The following is an 18,594-nucleotide window of genomic DNA, read 5'->3' as shown; positions in this document are numbered from 1 at the left end:
GAATGCTGAAAAGAATTTACAAGTAGGTGCAAGACAGGTGTATCCACAGAGCCATAATCTACCGGATACAATTCATTTGCATTTCTAAGGACAAGAATTACTTGCATTATTATCAGTTTTTCTTACAGAGTCATAAAATAGCTCTAAGACACTGAAACGTGCAGATAACCTGGAAGGGTATGCCGGACAGGACTCTCAGTAACCTTTGTGTCCATGCTAACGTCTCACAGTTTAAAATTTTTTCCTGACACACCTAAGCTACCCTCTCCCCATTGCCAGACATGCCAGCATTTAGAGAGAGAAAGGATATCCCCCAAATTCCTTTTACCTTCCATTTACCTGCTGCCAGAGGACCAGCATAGAGAGAGGGAAGGGCAAAGAATCATCTTTTCTCCTTGAACTGTCCCAGTCTCTTGGTAATAACTTTCCAAACTACGATGGAAACTGAATTCCAAGGGCTGTCATATCACCTTTGGTGAGCTAATAAACAAATACTTATTGGATTCTTTCGATGTGCCAGATACTCTGCTAGATGAGCAAAGTATACATGGCACCTGCTGTCAGATACTTACAGTCTACAGGGGGAAGACACCTTCCAGGAGAGGCCAAACAAGCTGACTAATAGGATGTACAAAGGTGCAACCCTCCCCCCACATACACACACACCCACCACTCTGTGGATTGCTTGTATAGATATTACATATTTCTTAGTGCATACTTTATAACTTGGTCAAAGGACACTTTCCCAGCCTAGACAGCTGTCTGCCTCCTTGATATTCTTCTTCCCCAGTTGACAAGCGTCCTGGAACATCATCAGAGAGAAACGACAGTGTATTAAAGTTGTCAGTGTGGTTTTTTTGTTGGCAGCCAAACTATAGGATTGGCAGCATTTTCCTTATAAAAGCTTCATGTGACTCCCTTCTGTCACCTTTGGAGATTCTGCAGTGATAAAGAGGTGTCTAATCACTCGGTACAGAGAAACTTCTAGACTCCTCAAACTCTGCCCTTAAGTCACCCCAAAGAGAAACAAGGAAAAAAAGTCCCGTTTTTTGCCTCTTTTCCCCTTCCTTCTGCGTCTGTCTCCCTCACCTGTCATTCTCTGTCTTTCTCTCTCCGCATGTTGTCCTCATTGCCCTGCCAACTAGTTCCTGTTTGCAAAGATTTTTTGTCCTCATGTCTCTGACTGGTTTTTTCCGGGGGCCTGTTTACTCTTTCTTGGCAGCAGTTTTCAGTGGGTGCTGTTTTCTGCACACTGATAATTAAGCACCAGTGGCCCTAGAGGGGTCATATGCAGCGCTCAGCATTCACCTGGGTTACAGAAGAGGCAATGCTGAAAGAGGGAAAGGAAAAAGGGAGAACGACAGTAATCACAGGTGCTTCCTCTTCAGACCCTTCTCAGAGAGGAGCCAAGTGCGTGCTCCTGTCTCCAATAATAGTACAAACTAAACTTTTTGACCCACATTGATAAATATATCACTTTCCTCTAAGTCCACCACTGCCTTGTGGCATGTCCTTGGGTTGGACAATGACCTCCGTAGGACCCAGTTTCCTGAGTCATAAAATGATGGGGTCAGAACAAGTAGTTAGCAAAGAACTTGAGCTTAAATATCATTTAAGTAAACTAAAGCCACTGAATTTTTTAACAGTAAGGTTAATATTGCTTTTTTAAATGTTGAGACAGATATTCAGAATTGCCCATTAAGGAATGGGGTTGAAAAGAGAGAATAAAAGAATGATTGATTAGGTATCCTGCTGTTTGAGGGACTGCTCACTGACGTTTTTTTCTCTTAAAATAATATCTGTACATGATGAAGGAGAATTTTACGGTACAGGAAGGTGTAAAATAAAAAGTGGTCATCTCCCATTCGTGCCTGATCACATTTCCCAGGGTGAACTACTCTGAACTTCTGTTATTTAATTTCTTTAGCTGATTACCGTGATAACTTTATATCATAGTACACACATTTTTGTTTCCTGAATTACCTACATGGGGTATACCGTTGGCTCCCAATAAAAAAAAGGAAGAACTTTCTTATTCTGGTTCAACTCCCAATTTTGTTTGTTTATATTATTTCTAGATTGTCAAAGTTTAGAATACCTCACAAAGTCTTTAATGCTTTGTCTGTAGGTTGCTTCTGAAAATTTAATTCCCCCCCAAAAGCATGTTAAATATAATGATCTTAGAAATATCTTTTACTATGGAACCATGTTGTTTCATTGGACCCAGAAAAAAGGAAATGTAATCTGTCTCTCAACTCTTGCAACTCCAAGAAGAACATTCTATATATCAAAAATGGGTAAACTGTTTCTTTTCAGATTTCTTCACTTTGTCTGATTTATACTCGGGTCACCACTGTTTCTTGTGTCTTCGTTATCCTTTCCCTTTTATTTTTCCCTCTTGACTGATTCCTTGTGTTTTTTCATTTGTAACACACGATCGAAAATCCTTTGTGGCTTTTTATGTCTGAAAGTGTTTTCTCTTCCCTCATACTTTTTGGATTTGGGGCTGGGTATAAAATTCTAGGCTCGAAAGGCATTTTTTCTCAGAACTTAATTCACTAGCTGCTAATGTCCTGGTTGCTGGTGAGAATTCTCGTGTTGGTGTAATTCTTGATCATTTGAGGCTAACGTGACTTTTGTTTAACTTTGAAAGCTTTGGGGATCTTTCTCTTTATTCCTAGGATTGTCAGATTTTGCCGTGATGTATTTAGATGTGGACTAGTTTTTTAAACTATCCACCCTCCTTCATACTCAGTAGACTCTTTCAATCTGAAGACTAATATCTTTCTTGAGTTCTGGGGTTTTTTTACCCATTATTTATTTAAGTGTTATGTCTATAGCAACTTGTCTATTCTTTTATGGTTTCCATCTCTTTGAGTTTGCTCTTCATTCTCAGATTTCCTCAGATTTATTTTACAGATCAGTATCTTGGTCTGAAGCTGTGGCTATTCACCACTTGAATTATTTTCTGGTAATCATATTCTTAATTTTATATCTAGGGAGAGCTATAAATTTTTATAATTTTATAATTTTTATGTAGGGAGAGCAAACCAAAGCCTTTGCCTAAGTGGGGAAGATGTGTGACAGGTAAGCTTCCCTGGATGTGTACATGGATGTGTAGCTCACTAGTAGCCTAGGGGCCTGCAACACTGATGAAATAAAAGTTTTGTTGGGGCTGGCCCCGTGGCATAGTGGTTAAGTTCGGTGCACTCTGCTTCAGCCTGGGTTTGCAGGTCCAGATCCCAGGTGCAGACCTACACCACTTGTCAGCCATGCTGTAGCAGTGACCCACATACAAAAGTGGAGGAAGATTGGCATGGATATTAGCTCAGGTCCAATCTTCCTCACCAAAAAAAAAATGTTTTGTCCTCAGGAATGGAACTTTGGGTGATACTACCTCATAGTTTTCTCCTCTCAGAGTATGAAATTAGAATCTAAATTTACCCTAAGCTCTGCTCTGTCTTTCTTTCTGGCCTCAATAGCCACACTAAGATTCCTTGTAAGTCATATCATAGAAAGCAGTGCTAAGAGCTTTAGCTGGGGACAAAACCCAGTGATGTCAGCCTCATTGAGTCCATATAGCTAAGGCTGGAGGACATACTAGCTGAGATGATAACCCTGTAGGCTGCTTCTCCTCTTGGCATTTGCTGACTCAAAGTTAGGATATTTCCTCCTAAATGACCTTCCAGGAAAACTTCCTCAGCTCTGACATTTAGGGGTTCAGAATAATGTACTCTGTTTTCTCCATCAATCCAATCTCATCTGCTTTCTGTCTTCTAGAATTCCCTCAAACCTTCTCCTCCCTTGCTAGTTCTTTTTAATGTAGGTGCATGTTAAGGTTTCCTTCTGATTTATGTCATTTCCTGTATTTTTGTGGAATCTCAGAAAAGAGAGGAGGCAGATATATTTGCTTAGATCTCTGCTTTTACTCATAGTTTCTTTAAAGAAAGTCACTTTGCTCTTTTTATGAAAATAGTGCCTTATAATAAAGCAATTCAGAAACTTCGCAAAGGAAAAAAATTTTAAACCACTCATAATAATCATCATTAATATTGGGTAAGCAGCATTGCAGACATTTTCCTATGTGAATATACAAAGACGAGAATGGCTAGAGAGAAATACTTTTAGGAAAATGAAATTGTGTGATCTTCAGTATTTTTTTTTCTTTTCATTTTTTGAGGAAGATTAGCCCTGAGCTAACATCCACTGCCAATCCTCCTCTTTTTGCTGAGGAAGACTGGCCCTGAGCTAACATCCATGCCCATCTTCGTCTACTTTAGATGTGGGACGCCTGCCACAGCATGGCTTGATGAGCGGTGTGTAGATCCACACCTGGGATCTGAACCGGGGAACCCTGGGCCACCGAAGCAGAGCATGTGAACTTAACCACTGTACCACCGGGCCGGTCCCTACAGCGTTTTAAATAAAAAGTGTTAAATCAAATTTTACTGAATTTAACAGAAGGAAAAGAAATTGAAATCAAAGAAGAGAAATTGCTTAACTTTAAAGAAGCATTTCTTCACCCAAAGAGAAATTGCTTCCTAAAGGATTCCTCTACAGTTATGGAATCATTGAGAAATTAGAAATTTTTTTAACCTCATGATAAAATTTTACTCCTTCCTTTGAAAGAAAAGAAGTCATCAACACTCTCATAGCTCCTCCTTCCTCTTTTCCCTTTTGTTAGTTATATATTGTTTTATATTGTCAAAGTGTGATTTAATTCTCATTGAAATATAACCAAAATTTATACAATTGTTTAGTATCTGTTCTTTAATTAAATGGATTCATTTCTAGCCATTAGTCTTTTTCTTATAGCTTCTTTATTACCAAATTCTTTATTTAATTCGTCTCGTAATTATGTGGATTTCTTTTTTTCTTTTTTGAAGAAGGGCTTCTGTGGACTGTTTACCCTGAGTTCTTTCATGTTGAAAATGTGGATAGCACCTTTTCTGGGTTTAATCTTCTTTTGGTCACATTTTTTGTCTTCTAAATTTTGTAGATGTTGTCTCATTGCCTTCCTAAAATGAATGTGACTATCGAGGAGCCTAAGGCCAGCCTGATTTTCTTTCGCTTTCAAGGTGATTTATTTTTCTTCCTGTGTGCTCAAGGAATTCATTCTTTTTTTCTTGAAATCCAGAATCTTGAGCAAAATATATTTCCATGTTACTATTACCGTATGAAATTTTCATGCAACTGCTATGTATTTTTTCTGTTAACAGACTCAGTTTTTTATTTCAGAGCAGCTTCCTTTTAATAAAGCTTGGAGTGATTTTTCCATTTCATTTTTCTATCCTTCTGAGACATTAATTACTTTTATGCTACTGTGTTTTAATCTGTCTTCCACGTCTAGTAGCTTCTTTCTGATGGCAGAAATCAGTTTCTTTTTTAATCTGTGTTCATTATTCTTATCTCAAGCTTTTCTATTAATAGTATAATTTAAAATGTCCTATTATAAAATATTTCATGCATACATAAGTAGAGATGAGTGTAACTATAGGATATAAAGAATATTAACCAAATAAACGCATATATCCCCACAACCCAGTTTAAGAACTAGAATAATATAGCTATGTATTAACATTCCTATATGCTTCTCACGGATTCCATGCCCTCCCTTCACTCCCCAAAGTTACCCAACATCTTGAGTTTTAAGTTTACGGTAAAGAGTTTAAAAAAACAACTTAGCACATCCTAATCAATACTGTTTACTTTTGAATAGATTTGACCTTTTTAATAAAAGGAATCGTACTATCTATTCTTCAGCAATCTGCTTTTTTCCTGCATTAAAATTCTGCTTATGAAATTAATTTATGTTAGCACATGTACCTCTTGCTCTTTCTTTCTCATTGCTAAAGAGTATTCATAGTGTGGCTACACCACCTTTTATTCATTCATTTCCCCATCAATATTACTTCTGGTTTATTGGAAAATTTTATTTTATGACTGCTAATATTACTATGAAATTTTTAATGCAGGTTGTCTTGTACCCATGTTCAAGAATGTCTCTAGAGTGTTTATTTCTAGGGGGGTGATATTTCTAAGTTACTGAATAAGTACATCTTCAGCTTTACTGAATAATGCCAAATGGTTTTTCAAATGGTTATGTGTAATTTGAATATAATATCTTCTGTCCCTGGGTATTGGTTATGTATTATTCTGTAATTATGCTGCATTGCTCCTTGATTTGTTGCCTTGGGACTGAAATCTCCCTTTTAATCTCAGTTCTGTTGCTTTCTCATCTTGTCTTTAAATTCTTGTTCTATTTAATCTATGTTCTCTTTGACTTATATATTCCTTTGTATTTTCTCATTTGATTTTATCCTTGAAATAACACTGAGGAATAGGTACTATTATTATTCTCATTGTGTAAATGAAGAAATGGACTTCCAAGAAATTATGTGTCTTGGCCACATTCTTATGGCTAGTAAGTGGAGGATCCAAGACTAGCACCCAAGTCTTTCACCTCCCAAACTCTTGCTCTTGCCACTGCTTTGAGACAGATATAACGAAGTGCTGTGTTGTGTATTATAGCTCCTAAGACTAATTAGTCTTAATTAGTTCAGCTTCCAAACTGAACAGGCATAAATAAACAACACATATTGAAAAACCTCCCAAATGAGAGAAGAACAGCAGCGTCCCAGATGAAATTATGTACCAGGCAGTGCACCTGATCTATCTTGGAAGTTACTGTGATACTAAAAGGATGAATTCTACCTCTGCCACCTGAGCGTGTGTGTATTTTAAGTAACTGATACAAGTGACAGACAATTGACACAGGCTTTTGAAACCCAGTGTAATAACAAGGAAGCAGGATTGAAACAAGGATATGATGTGGGTTTACCTGTACCTTTATGGTATCTGGAGAGAAGAGTTTTTATTTGGAATCTCCTTCTATCCTGAACTCTTAAAGAAGGACCAAGTCACGCAGGGAAAACGTGTGCAGCAATGAATATGGCGGATGGCGGAGCCTTCCTCTGGGTGAGGGTCCTTTCCCAGCACTCGGAGGGACATACTAAAATTCATTTTTTCCAGAAAGGGATAGTTCTACTGAGTTTCAGTTTTGGAAGAATGGTACGTGATGTGTCAGGCTAGCATAGAATTAATTATCTGTACTGAGAATGTTGTAGACCGAAGATGAAGGAAAGCAGCAAGACTGACTCAAAGAGTGGAGTGTGTCTTACATCTGGAATTAGCTGCTCTTGTGTCTTAGAGCTATTATTGGTTGAGTTTACATCCTATTTTCAAATATCTTTGTCAAGGAATTGTATTCAAACCTAGGATTATCAAATAACTATTTTTGTTGTTTCCCAAAGATTGATCTGTGGGAGATAAATAAATGTTCAGTGAAAAAACAAACCTGCCAAGTATTCAAATAAGTTTGAATGTCTTTGATTTAACCAAGCCAAACAGTTTTCTTTTCTGCAGGATTCCTCAAAGCCATTAATATGCTAATGGACTCTGTGAATTTGTAAGAGGGATATATATTATAAAGAAGTTCCAAAACTATTTGATCATGGAGCCTTTATGTTCCTGGGTTTTTGGGACATACTTGGGGAAATATTTGCTGCCTTCTAATCATAAAGTGTTAGATCTAGAAGGAGCGTTAGAACAACTCTGGTTTAAAACTCTGTGCAAGGAGGGAAACTGAAATTTAGAGGGTTTAAGTGACTTCTCCAAGGTCACATAGCCCTTTGGTGGTAAAGGCGGGACTAGAATCCATATGTTCAGATTCCTGATCTAGTATTCTTTGAATCTGCTCAAAAATAAATGAAGTCACAAGATGCAGTGACCCGCAGGCAGGCCTGTTTTCTCACTACCATGTATGTAATATGTCCTTCTTTACCAATGAGAATAATGAGACTCAAAATTCCTTCCTGTGAGCTCAAAATTGCCCTTCTGACAGCTCATAAAATCCTCTCTCTGAAGCCTTATTATATCTCTGATCTTCCTGAGTGTTCAAGAGTCTAGGATGGTTCTCTGTAAATTCTCCAAATAGAGTATATATCACATTTATTAGGATATCCTATCATATTGGTCCCTCCATTAAAACTTAGACAGAAAATCTCCCTTCCAACATCCTGGTCCAAGGTGATGAGGCAATTTTATACACTGAGGTTGTGGCGACAACCTCACACCCTATAAGCAGAATTTCGGAAGGGCTTGAAATTTAAAAATGGAATCACCTTTCTGGAAGGTAATGGAGCAGTGTGGATCAGAAACCCTTAAAAGTCCCATACCCTTTAACTTGGAAGGAAGTAGTGGGAAGTATGTCCCCAGATCTAATTGTGTTTTTATTTATCAAGACACTATTGTAGTAATGAAAATTTGATATAGCGTGAATGTTCAATAACATGGGGTTGGTTAAATTAATCAGGGTACATCTGTGAAATACTATAAAGCCAATAAAAATTATGTTCCATAACCGTTCATGGAAAGATGTCTAAAACAGAGCTTTCCAGCAAGTATGCCAGGGACTGAGCTTTGATGCCCTTCGCCCCCATGGGAGCTGATCAGGGTCTCATGTGGTCTCAGCCCCCAGTTCAATATCTGTAACTGCAGGAAGCCTTTCCTTTTCCCCCTAGTGTGCCATACAATTATTGTATGTTATTTTTTTTATGTGTGCCATGATGTACTCAGAAAACATTCAGAAAACTGATCTAAAACATATTACGTGAAAATAAATTATAACATGTTACAGAATATTATGTATTTTTGTAAACAGAGATACACTCAAATGTCTGCTAGGAAACATACCCTGCCTATATCTGGATGATGGGAATACAAGTGATTCTTATTTTCATGTTTTTACTCATCTGCATTTCTCATTTTTTTTCTTTTTTCTTTCTTTTGTTTTCCTTCTTCTCCCCACAGTGCCCCAGCACATAGTTGTATATTCTAGTTGCAGGTCCTTCTGGCTCTGCTCTGTGGGATGCCACCTCAGCGTGGCTTGATGAGTGGTCTGTCTGGTCCACACCCAGGATCTAAACTGGCGAAACCCTGGGCCTCCAAAGTGGAGCACACAAACCCAACCACTCGGCCACGGGGCCGGCCCCTGTGTTTCTCTTTTTTAATAAACACTATTCTTTAATTAAAATAATATGACAGGGCCGGCCCCGTGGCCGAGTGGTTAAGTTCGCACACTCCGCTGCAGCAGCCCAGGGTTTCACCGGTTCAGATCCTAAGTGCGGACATGGGACCACTCATCAGGCCACATTGAGGCAGCGTCCCATGTACTATAACTAGAGGGCCCACAACTAAAATATATACAACTATATACTGGGGGGATTTGGGGAGAAAAAGCAGGAAAAAAAAGAGATTGGCAACAGTTGTTAGCTCAGCTGCCAATCTTTTAAAAAACAAATATGACAGTAATAATAATTTTAATACTTATATAACCTCTAACATGGGTTATCTTGATTTAGCCTCAAGCAGGCCTATGAAGTAGGCACTACTATTATTATTTTCATTATATAAGTGCTTTTTTTTTTTAAAGATTGGCACCTGAGCTAACATCTGTTGCCAATATTCCTTTTTTTTTCCCTCTTCTTCTTCTTCTTCTCCCCAAAACCCCCAGGACATAGTTGTATATTCTAGTTGTAGGTCCTTCTGGTTGTGCTATGTGGGACGCCGCCTCAGCATGGCCTGATGAGTGGTGCTGGGTCTGTGCCCAGGATCCAAACTGGCAAAACCCTGGTCCACCAAAGTGGAGCACATGAACTTAACCACTCAGCCACAGGGCTGGCCACTATACATGCTATTTTTAAATTCCAGATTTGAAGCTATTTGGAACTGGACAAGTTGATGCAGGCAGAAAGGAAAAGGAGGAAATGAGGCATATATGAAAGGTAGAAATAAGAAAACATAGTAACTAATTGTTTCTGAGAAGCAGCTACATATGCCTCCAGGATATTGAGGATTATGGTATTAGTGACCAAAACAGAATCAAAGAAATACAAGATTACATAAAGACTTTAAGGAAACTTAGGGGAGTGGTTGGTTTTGAAGAAGCAGCTGAGGTTAACTCTTTACTTGCTGTTATTGAGGAGCTGACAAAGCACATTGGTGGAAATGTCCAGGTGATGGCTAGAGCTCAGATGAGAGAGCGAAGCTAGAGATTGTTCGGACAGTTGTCCACAATGGAGCTATAGTTAGAGCTGTGCAGCTGAATGGACTCTCCTGAGAAGAGAATGTACAGAGAAAAGCAGGGCACTGAAAGCTTTAAGCCTTTCTCCACAGAACCCCATGAACTTGACTCCATGTATGGAATGATGATAGAATGGAAATCCAAGAGTGTTGTACGTGGAGGAATGGTGACAATGGATGACACATTCAAATAAAAATTTTCTTCATTGTTTTTCCTTAGACTGGAGATTACGTGATTTCTTTTTTTAAAAAAGTATAAGTAGAAAAGACATTTAATAAGAGGATAGGGCACATGTGGGTGAGCAGAATCCTACAAGATAGGATTCAAGATGAAAGATACCCTCGCCATGTGAGGGAATGATCCGAGATCAAGAAGGTGCAACTGAATCATGACAAATACATGGTATAATGCGTTTAGAATGAGGAAAGGAATCAAGTTATGCAAACACAAAATGGAAAGTCTCTGACTATGAATAAATACAATGAGCAGAGATCTAAGAGTCCCAGGGAACCACAGCTTGAAAAGGAATGTGCTGTATATATTTATGCTGGTGCATATAAGATGTTTATTAGGAAATATTTTTTTCAGGCAGTAGAAAGACATAAATGTAAAAATGCAATCACCTTGTCATATTTGGCATTAAGAAGAAATATATTAGAAATATAATAAATATATTTCTCTTCAAGTTCCCTCTTTTAAGAGAGTTCAAAGTTATTAAATAGGAGACAGAGAACATCAAAGAAAAATGAGTACATAACTATAAAATGTACTTCTAAAGAAAGGTTAATCAACATGGTATTATTTATTTTTGGAATCAAAAGATCAAGGGATAATTTAATAAGGATCAGGATCATTAATTTGTGCAAGATTATTTTACAGAGCTCTTTGGCATTTTTATTGCAGGTAGAACAATAGGAAATAAGCTGAAACCATTATAAAAAACAATCCTTCCCAAAGTACCTGTGCACACACACAGACCACACACACACACAGAGCTAAGTGTATGTTAGTATAAAGAGTCTGGAGGGTATACATCGAACTATTAATAGATATTATTTGTATAATTGTAGATGTTCTTATTTGCTTCACATCTATATCTTCTAATTTATCTATGGTAAGCATGAAATATTAGTGCAATAGAAAAATATTTTTAAAGTGTTTATAGAAACAAATATGTCACTTCCCTCTGGTCCCTATCACACTGTCAACCCCTAACCTTTAAAACTTACTTTTCATAAGATGTTGTATAACAATAGTACTGGTACCCGATTTTATCTTTTTCAGATGCTAGTCAAAGATAACCAGCTTTCAGACAAGATCATTGTTTTGCCAGGGAAAATTGAAGAAATCTCACTTCCTGAGGCAGTAGATGTGATCATTTCTGAGCCGATGGGATACATGCTGTTCAATGAAAGGATGTTGGAGAGTTACCTCCATTCCAAAAAATGGCTGAAAGCAAACGGTGAGTTGGCCAATTCCTGGTTCAAAAAATAGGCTAACTTCTCTGTAAAAGTTGCTGTCCTCTTTCCCCGCATTTTCCCTGGACAGAAAGGAGAAGGGAGCATGTGTATTATGCCACTTCTTTGATATTCTCATCTTATTCTCCCAGAAAATGAATGAGCTAGTCTCCAATCATAAAGACACAGAAGCCAGTGTGCTGCATAGTATTCAATATGGTGTAGAGGACCAGTTCAGTGGTCTGTATTTTGTCTGGTTTCTATCACTTTCTTTCTTAATGAATTTGGCCTAACACTTGACCTCTTGGCTTTGGTTTCCTCATCTGTATTATTAAAAATAACCTCTAAAGTCCTTTCAAGCATTGGCCTTCTGTAATGTGAGAAACTCTCTGGGGTCTGCTTATTCTTTCTAATATATTCTTTTCCTACTGTATGTCTTTCTTTCCCTATGATCACTACATATAATTGAGATATTAATATAAAATCCAATGTCCTTTTTATGCTGTCCAAGTGTCTGCATGAGCTAAGCAATTTGCATAAATTAATTTACGAAAAACTTACAAAGTATGAATGAGAGAGTTTTTTAACTTATCCAAAGGGTTAGTGCTGAGGTTCTTGGTGACCTTATACTCCTTCCACAGGGGACATTTGGCAATGTCTGGAGACATTTTGGATTGTCACAACTGAGGGAGAGGGTGCTACTGGTATCAAGTGGGAGAGGCCAGGGATGCTGCTAACCTTCCTTCTGTGTACAGGACAGCGCCCTACATCAAGAGTTATCCAGCCCAAAACGTCAATAGTGCCGAGATTGAGATCTGGGTTAGCAGGAGGCACCATTATGATCCCCACTTTATAGAAAACTGAGGCACGATGGAGGAAAGCAACTTGGCAAGGACGCGCCTCTAATAAGTGACAGAGCAGGGATTTGAACCCAGGTCTGTCTGACCCTGAAGCCCACACTCAGGACTCCTGCACATACACTTATTTTCCGCTCCTCACCAGAGAGAGTGGATGTGTTCCAACAGCACATTTTTTTTCAATTCAGGTGTAGAAAGTAACTGGCCAATTTTAACAGTTGCATCTCTCATGAGAATTGCAGCTCCTTACCCCAATTTCATTTACTTTAAATTACCCATGTTGTGACTTCCCACCGTGATATCCTATGATGACAAAATAGTGAATAAAAGTGCAACTGGTACACACCAAGGTACCAATATATGCATGTAAGTAAAGCTTGAGGCTCATCTCTAATTTCCTACATTCTTCAAAATTTAGGGATTCAGGAATAGGCACTTAAAAAAAACCTCCTGCAAAAATAAGTAAATAAACTTGGGCAAAGTGTACCTAATGTCAGTAACTTCATTAGCATTCCCATTGTCAAACAGCCCAGGAAGATCTTGGAAACCTTGTCCTCATGTGATGAAATTCAACTGTGGGAGATGAAAGCAAAGGAACAAAGCCTCCTGGCTTTCCTCCTCAATACCCCCCGGAAAGAATTTTTTATTTTTTTCTGGGCTTTTTCAAATGGGGAAGTGCTTTCATATGATGAGATTTTAAACATAGTTAATTAACATGCATCTATTGAGCCCCTCTAAGCTGAATATTTAGACTTAATATCTGGGCATCCTTTTTCCCCAGGTATTTGGAATGGATATGAAATTTTATAGTGGGCTATGTATCTTTAACTAGACAAGTAGAAATGAAGACTGATTTTATCGGCTTTCTACCCTGTGTGTTCCTGAGGGAAGGATGATTGATTTTTTTCCTAATTATTTTTCTTTTCCATCAAAATAAGACATAGTTTACAACATCAAATAGTAAGAAAAAGGTTTCTAATGAAAGATAGTAACCCTGTGCCACACCTCTTCCTATCCTGAGACTGCTCCCTGAAGCCTATTCCTTTCAACTCTAGTCTCTGTTTCTTCTATTATTTACCTACATTTTTCTATATAAAATTATCATATTGCTATTCCTGTCACTCTGGTTGAGAAGTTAGCTCTCCTACATAACAGCTCCTTCCCCTCTTGATGCACCCTCGCTCCTGCCGTCCTTTCAGTAAATTTATACAGCTCCTCAATCCTTTATCCAAACCCTTGGGGCCAGACACATTTCAGAATTCAGAATCTGGGGGACTATGGAAAGGTAATACAGTCATATATCATATATTACTTAACGTCTCCAGGGGGATCTGAGCCAACATTCCGTAATGAAACACTTTGTGTTTCTGCAACAAAACATACGAATATGGATACCAAGTGAGATAAATAAAGACTATAAATAGACTCATGTCAGTTCAGGTCAGGTTTTGCCATCAAATGATGTTGGAAACTTACAGAAATCTGTTGCATTGCAGAGCTTTTTGGATTTCAGAATTTAATCTAAGGAAATATGGACCTAGATCATTATTTGGTTGAATCAGTAATCAATCTTTACATTATTATGAAAATGTAAATATTGTTCAATGCTGAGTCAGGTGGTAAAGTAGGTGCACATGATTATGTATTTTCTCATGAAAGCTCTTGTTTTTCCTGGAGTTAATTGCCTTGTTTTTTCATTAGCTTAATTTTCGATATACTCGTGGCTAATTTTTTTGATGCTCCAACAGGTCTGATAGGTGCCTATGGGTATTTATTCTATGCAAGCCTTCCTCCTGTAGTCCTCTGGCCTCCTCCACAACAGTTGAACTGGTTGCTCTGCAGTCCTATTGCATGGCTACCATACTTTGACTTTCCATCATCATTCTTTTTGTCTCCTTCTTTCTTGGTTTACCTAAGAATATTCTCCAATAGCATCTGGAGAGAGGGTGCTTGAGAAGTTACCTCTTTTTGAGTCCTTGTATTATCATTTTGCTGGGTAGAGAATTTTAACTTGAAAACAAGTTTTACTCAGTAATTTTAAGGCTTCTTTTTTTTAGTTTCTGGTTTCTAATATTGCTGTTGAGAAGTCCAATGGCATTTTGACTCCTGATCCTTTAGAGTGACATAGTTTTTCCCTCTGTACATTCTTAGTGTCTTGTCTTTATTTCTAGTCTTCTTAGCATGAAACTTTTAAAATTCTTGTGCTGGACATTTAGTGAGTGTGTTGAATTAGAAGACTCCATTTTCTTCAACTCTTGGAATTTTTCTTATATTTTAAGCCTTGAATGATTTTCTCTCCTCCATTTTATCTGATATCTTTGGAATTCCTATTAGGCTTGGGTTCAGAACATCTTCCTTTGAAACTTCCCAGGTTTACTCAAATAGTGATACATATTACTTTTCTACCATTGTTTAATATCCTTCTATCTTGAAATTGAACAACCATCGCCCAATCATTATTGTTTTGACCCCAATACACAAGATTTAGCTGGGGACATATGAGTGATGTTATAATCATGCTTTATCTCTGACCACCTCTGAAAATACCCTAAATAAAACCATCTGTTCTGTTTTAGCAGACATTGCGGGAGCATAGTTAAGGTATGGGGCCATGAACTATTGGATGAGATTCAACTCCCTGGATTTTTCTCTTCCACTTATTAGCTCTGTGATTGTGGCTGAATCGCTTAAATTTCTGTTTCTTAGCTTTCTCATTTATAAAATGGGTATAATAATAGAACCTACTTTATATTGTTACAAGGATTCAATAAATTAATCATGGAAAGCCCATTGAAAAGTTCATGGCAGAGATAGCATAATCAAGAAATTTTAGGTATTCTTATTTTTTTTGTGACAGCATCTCCAATTTCTTAGGCAATCCTCGTTTCTGAAGTATGGTTAATGGTTCATCTTTCTTTCATATACAGTTTAATAAATGACTATGACAAAGAGTTTCCCTAAAATGACAAGAATGATAACACTGATCACCATGTCCACCTGCTCAGGAAGGCCGACTTCAGGCATGCCAGTCCAGGTGTTCATTTGCCCACAAAAGAATCTACCTTTCTCCTTGTGACTGCAGATGTAAGGAACAAAATGCAAGTGTGGGCTTCCCAGCGTGGAGGATGATGAACCTGCATATAAGCATAAGTTCCAACAGCACCTTAAAAGATAAATAGTCAATATGATTGCACAGGGACAAAGTCTAACAATGAAAATAATAATGTGATACAATGAAGGAGTGTTGATTATTTTCCAAGCTAAGCTGTTTTTACAATAAATAAGAGGGAAAAAAATAAATAAAGGAAGTGCCCAGAGTTCCAAGCACAGGACATATAGAAAGGAAAAATGCCAGTAGCCGAGAAGGCAAATAAGCCAGATTAAATGCCTCCCCTAAGACCCTACAAACTTTCGGTATAACACAGCTTGTGACTTGCTTTGGTGTTCTTTTTTATATCCCCTCTGGTCTTCTGCCTAATTTTCCTATCCTTGCTTTGAGGCAAAATTATATTTTAGCTTGTTGTATAATAACTGAAATAGAATGAAACAATGGAATTGGCCACATGGCAGGTGAGTGTACCCCTCAGTTAGAAGGCAATAGGAGTCAACTTTTGGGTCTGTTGTCTTTTGCTTATTAGGAATGATGTTCCCGACATTCAGTGACATCCACTTGGCCCCCTTTTCTGACGAACAGCTCTACATGGAACACTACTCCAGAGCCAACTTTTGGTAATGTTCTCTTTTCTCTTCCCTTCCTTTTCCATTTAGAAACCAGAGTTTCTAAAGCCATTGACATTTGGGGTCATCTGTTGTGAGTGGGGGCTGTCCTGTGCACCGTAGATTGTTTAGCAGCATCCCTGACCTGTACCTACTAGATGCCAATAGCACCTTCCCCCTAGTTGTGACAATCAAAAATGTCTCCAGACATTGCCAAATGTTCCCATGGGGGGCAAAATCACCTCCCATTGAGAACCACTGGAGTAGACACATCAGGGAGCTGCTTAGGCAATATCCAACTTCCAGAAGACTACCCTGCTGCTGAAATGACAACATCCTCCCCCTCCGTCACCATCCATTCCTTTGGCTCAGGGCTAAGGCTTCGGCTACAAAGTGCCTTTGTCAGAGAACGTATCAATCAACACACCTCCATGTAAATTAGTTGATCAAATCTTTTTTGGAGTTTTGCTGCTAATTGTCTGTTGGCTTTTGGGCAGTTCACTTTACCCTTTGAGACTTGGTTTCTTCATTTGTAGAATGAGAACTAACACAAAACTCTTGCTAGTTCTAAACCATCATTCCTTCTGGCATTCTTCCCTGAGAACTGTCTTTTATAAGGAGAAGGAGGGATGGAGAAGGATATTGGACCCATGGGAGGGAGAAACAGAAGGGATATGATCCGAGTGGGAACGTTAGGTGAGTAGCAGGGAACACAGGCATGTGCTGGTGGATGGATGAGGATGGATGCGAAAATTTAAGCTTTGAGTTCTGGCTGAGGAATGCAGAACCCTTCCTGGGTTTTCTCTTTGTAATTCTGTCCTTTGGTGAAGAGGCAGCAAACAGGAGGTGCTTTGGTTTCTTGGGTTACAAAGGTTGATGAGGAGTGGGGCCAAAGGGCTAAGATTTTTCTTTCTCCCCAATTTTCTCTTGCAAAAATAGGCTTTCCTACCACACATTCATAGGATTTCGTGGTTTCTGCTCCATCCGTAATTCTGAAACTCCAAGCCACAGGATTACCAATGGAGGTGAATAGCTTCTTGATGTGTTTGGGGTGATGAGGTGGAGGAGACCTTAATTATGATATGTTCTGTAAGGTCGTGCTGACCCTAAATGTTTATATTTTAAAGGTGACCTCCTGAGTCAATGAAGAGGCTCAAGAGTTAGGAATTTCAGGTAACAGAGTAGACCAGACTACTGGGAGAGTTTGGTTGTCCAGACAGTCCTTGTGTGATCTCCAGACTGTACCATCTGTTGCCATATTACTACCATGAGAATATTAATGATCACAGTGGATTGACGAGGCTCGCATCAGCATACAAACATGCTGCTATTTAATCCAACTAAAAAGAAAAAATAAACAACCTTTTTTATACCTCACATCCCCAGTCAGCCACTACCCATGGCTCTAAGTCCCTTTGCAGCAATTCCTCAAAATGTTTATCTTTACTCAATAGTCTCCCATTCCCCACTTCAATTTTTCTCAAGGCATTCTACCCAAACCATCTTATCAAGGTCATCAGTGCCCTGACGTCCACATTGCTAAATCCAGTGATCAAGTCTCCCTTCTCCACTTATTTAACCTACCAGCATTTGAGCATTTGCCCCACATTCTTTTGATTTTTTTCCTGCCTCACTAGTCACTTTCTCAACCAGTCCTCCTCTGGTTGTCACTTGTCCCCTTAACCTCTTGATGTTGGAGTTCCCCGAATAGCCTCTTCTCTGTCCACAGTTACTCCCTTGGTGAGCTCACCCATTCCCATAGTTCAAATACCATCCATATACTAGTGATTCCCAAGCATATCTCTCCAGCTCAGACATGTCTGTGAACGCCATATTTGCCTATAGCCAACTGCCTCCTGGACATCTCCCTTTGGAGAGACTTTCCACGTCCAAAACTCAACTCTCAGTCTCCCCTACTTCCATCCCAAACCTGCTCCACTTATAATCTTTCCACCTCAGTTGCTGACAACTTTTCCTCCCAATCATTCAGGCTCAAAATCTTGAAGGCATCTCTTTCTTTGCCCTTCATATCTAAACCATCAAGAAATTATGTTGGGACCAGCCCTGAGGCCTAGTGGTTAAGTTCAGCACACTCCACTTCGGTGGCCCGAGTTTAGTTCCTGGGTGCAAACCTACACCAGTCATCACTGTGGCAGTGACTCACATGCAAAATAGAGGAAGAGTGGCACAGATGTTAGCTCAGGGTGAATCTTCCTCACCAAAAGAAAAAAAAAAATTGTGTTGATTCTACTTTCAAAATATATCCAGAATCTAACCAATTTTCACTATGTTCAGTGTTCCCCATTGATCCCAACACTATCATCTCTCATCTTGATTATTGCAGTAGTTTCTTAACCTGCCTATTCCTAGCATTCCCAAACCTTCCAGTAGGTTCTACCCAGTCTGGTTCCTCATTTCC

At 38.7% G+C, this 18,594-nt stretch overlaps 1 protein-coding gene across 2 annotated transcripts in view; it reads left to right on the top strand.

Moving 5' to 3' along the window:
* LOC103567316 (histone-arginine methyltransferase CARM1-like) overlaps window positions 1-18,594 on the top strand; it is a 255,692-nt gene that overhangs the window by 202,334 nt on the left and 34,764 nt on the right. For both annotated transcript variants that reach the window (XM_008543957.2, XM_070590673.1), the window contains exons 6-7: window positions 11,429-11,606; window positions 16,097-16,187. In XM_008543957.2, coding sequence (XP_008542179.1) covers window positions 11,429-11,606; window positions 16,097-16,187 — 269 coding nt within the window. The remainder of the gene's footprint in view (window positions 1-11,428; window positions 11,607-16,096; window positions 16,188-18,594) is intronic.

Source organism: Equus przewalskii, chromosome 22 (genome assembly GCF_037783145.1).
Source record: "Equus przewalskii isolate Varuska chromosome 22, EquPr2, whole genome shotgun sequence".
Classification (NCBI taxonomy): domain Eukaryota; kingdom Metazoa; phylum Chordata; class Mammalia; order Perissodactyla; family Equidae; genus Equus; species Equus przewalskii.
This window is presented reverse-complemented; position numbering and strand designations above follow the sequence as displayed.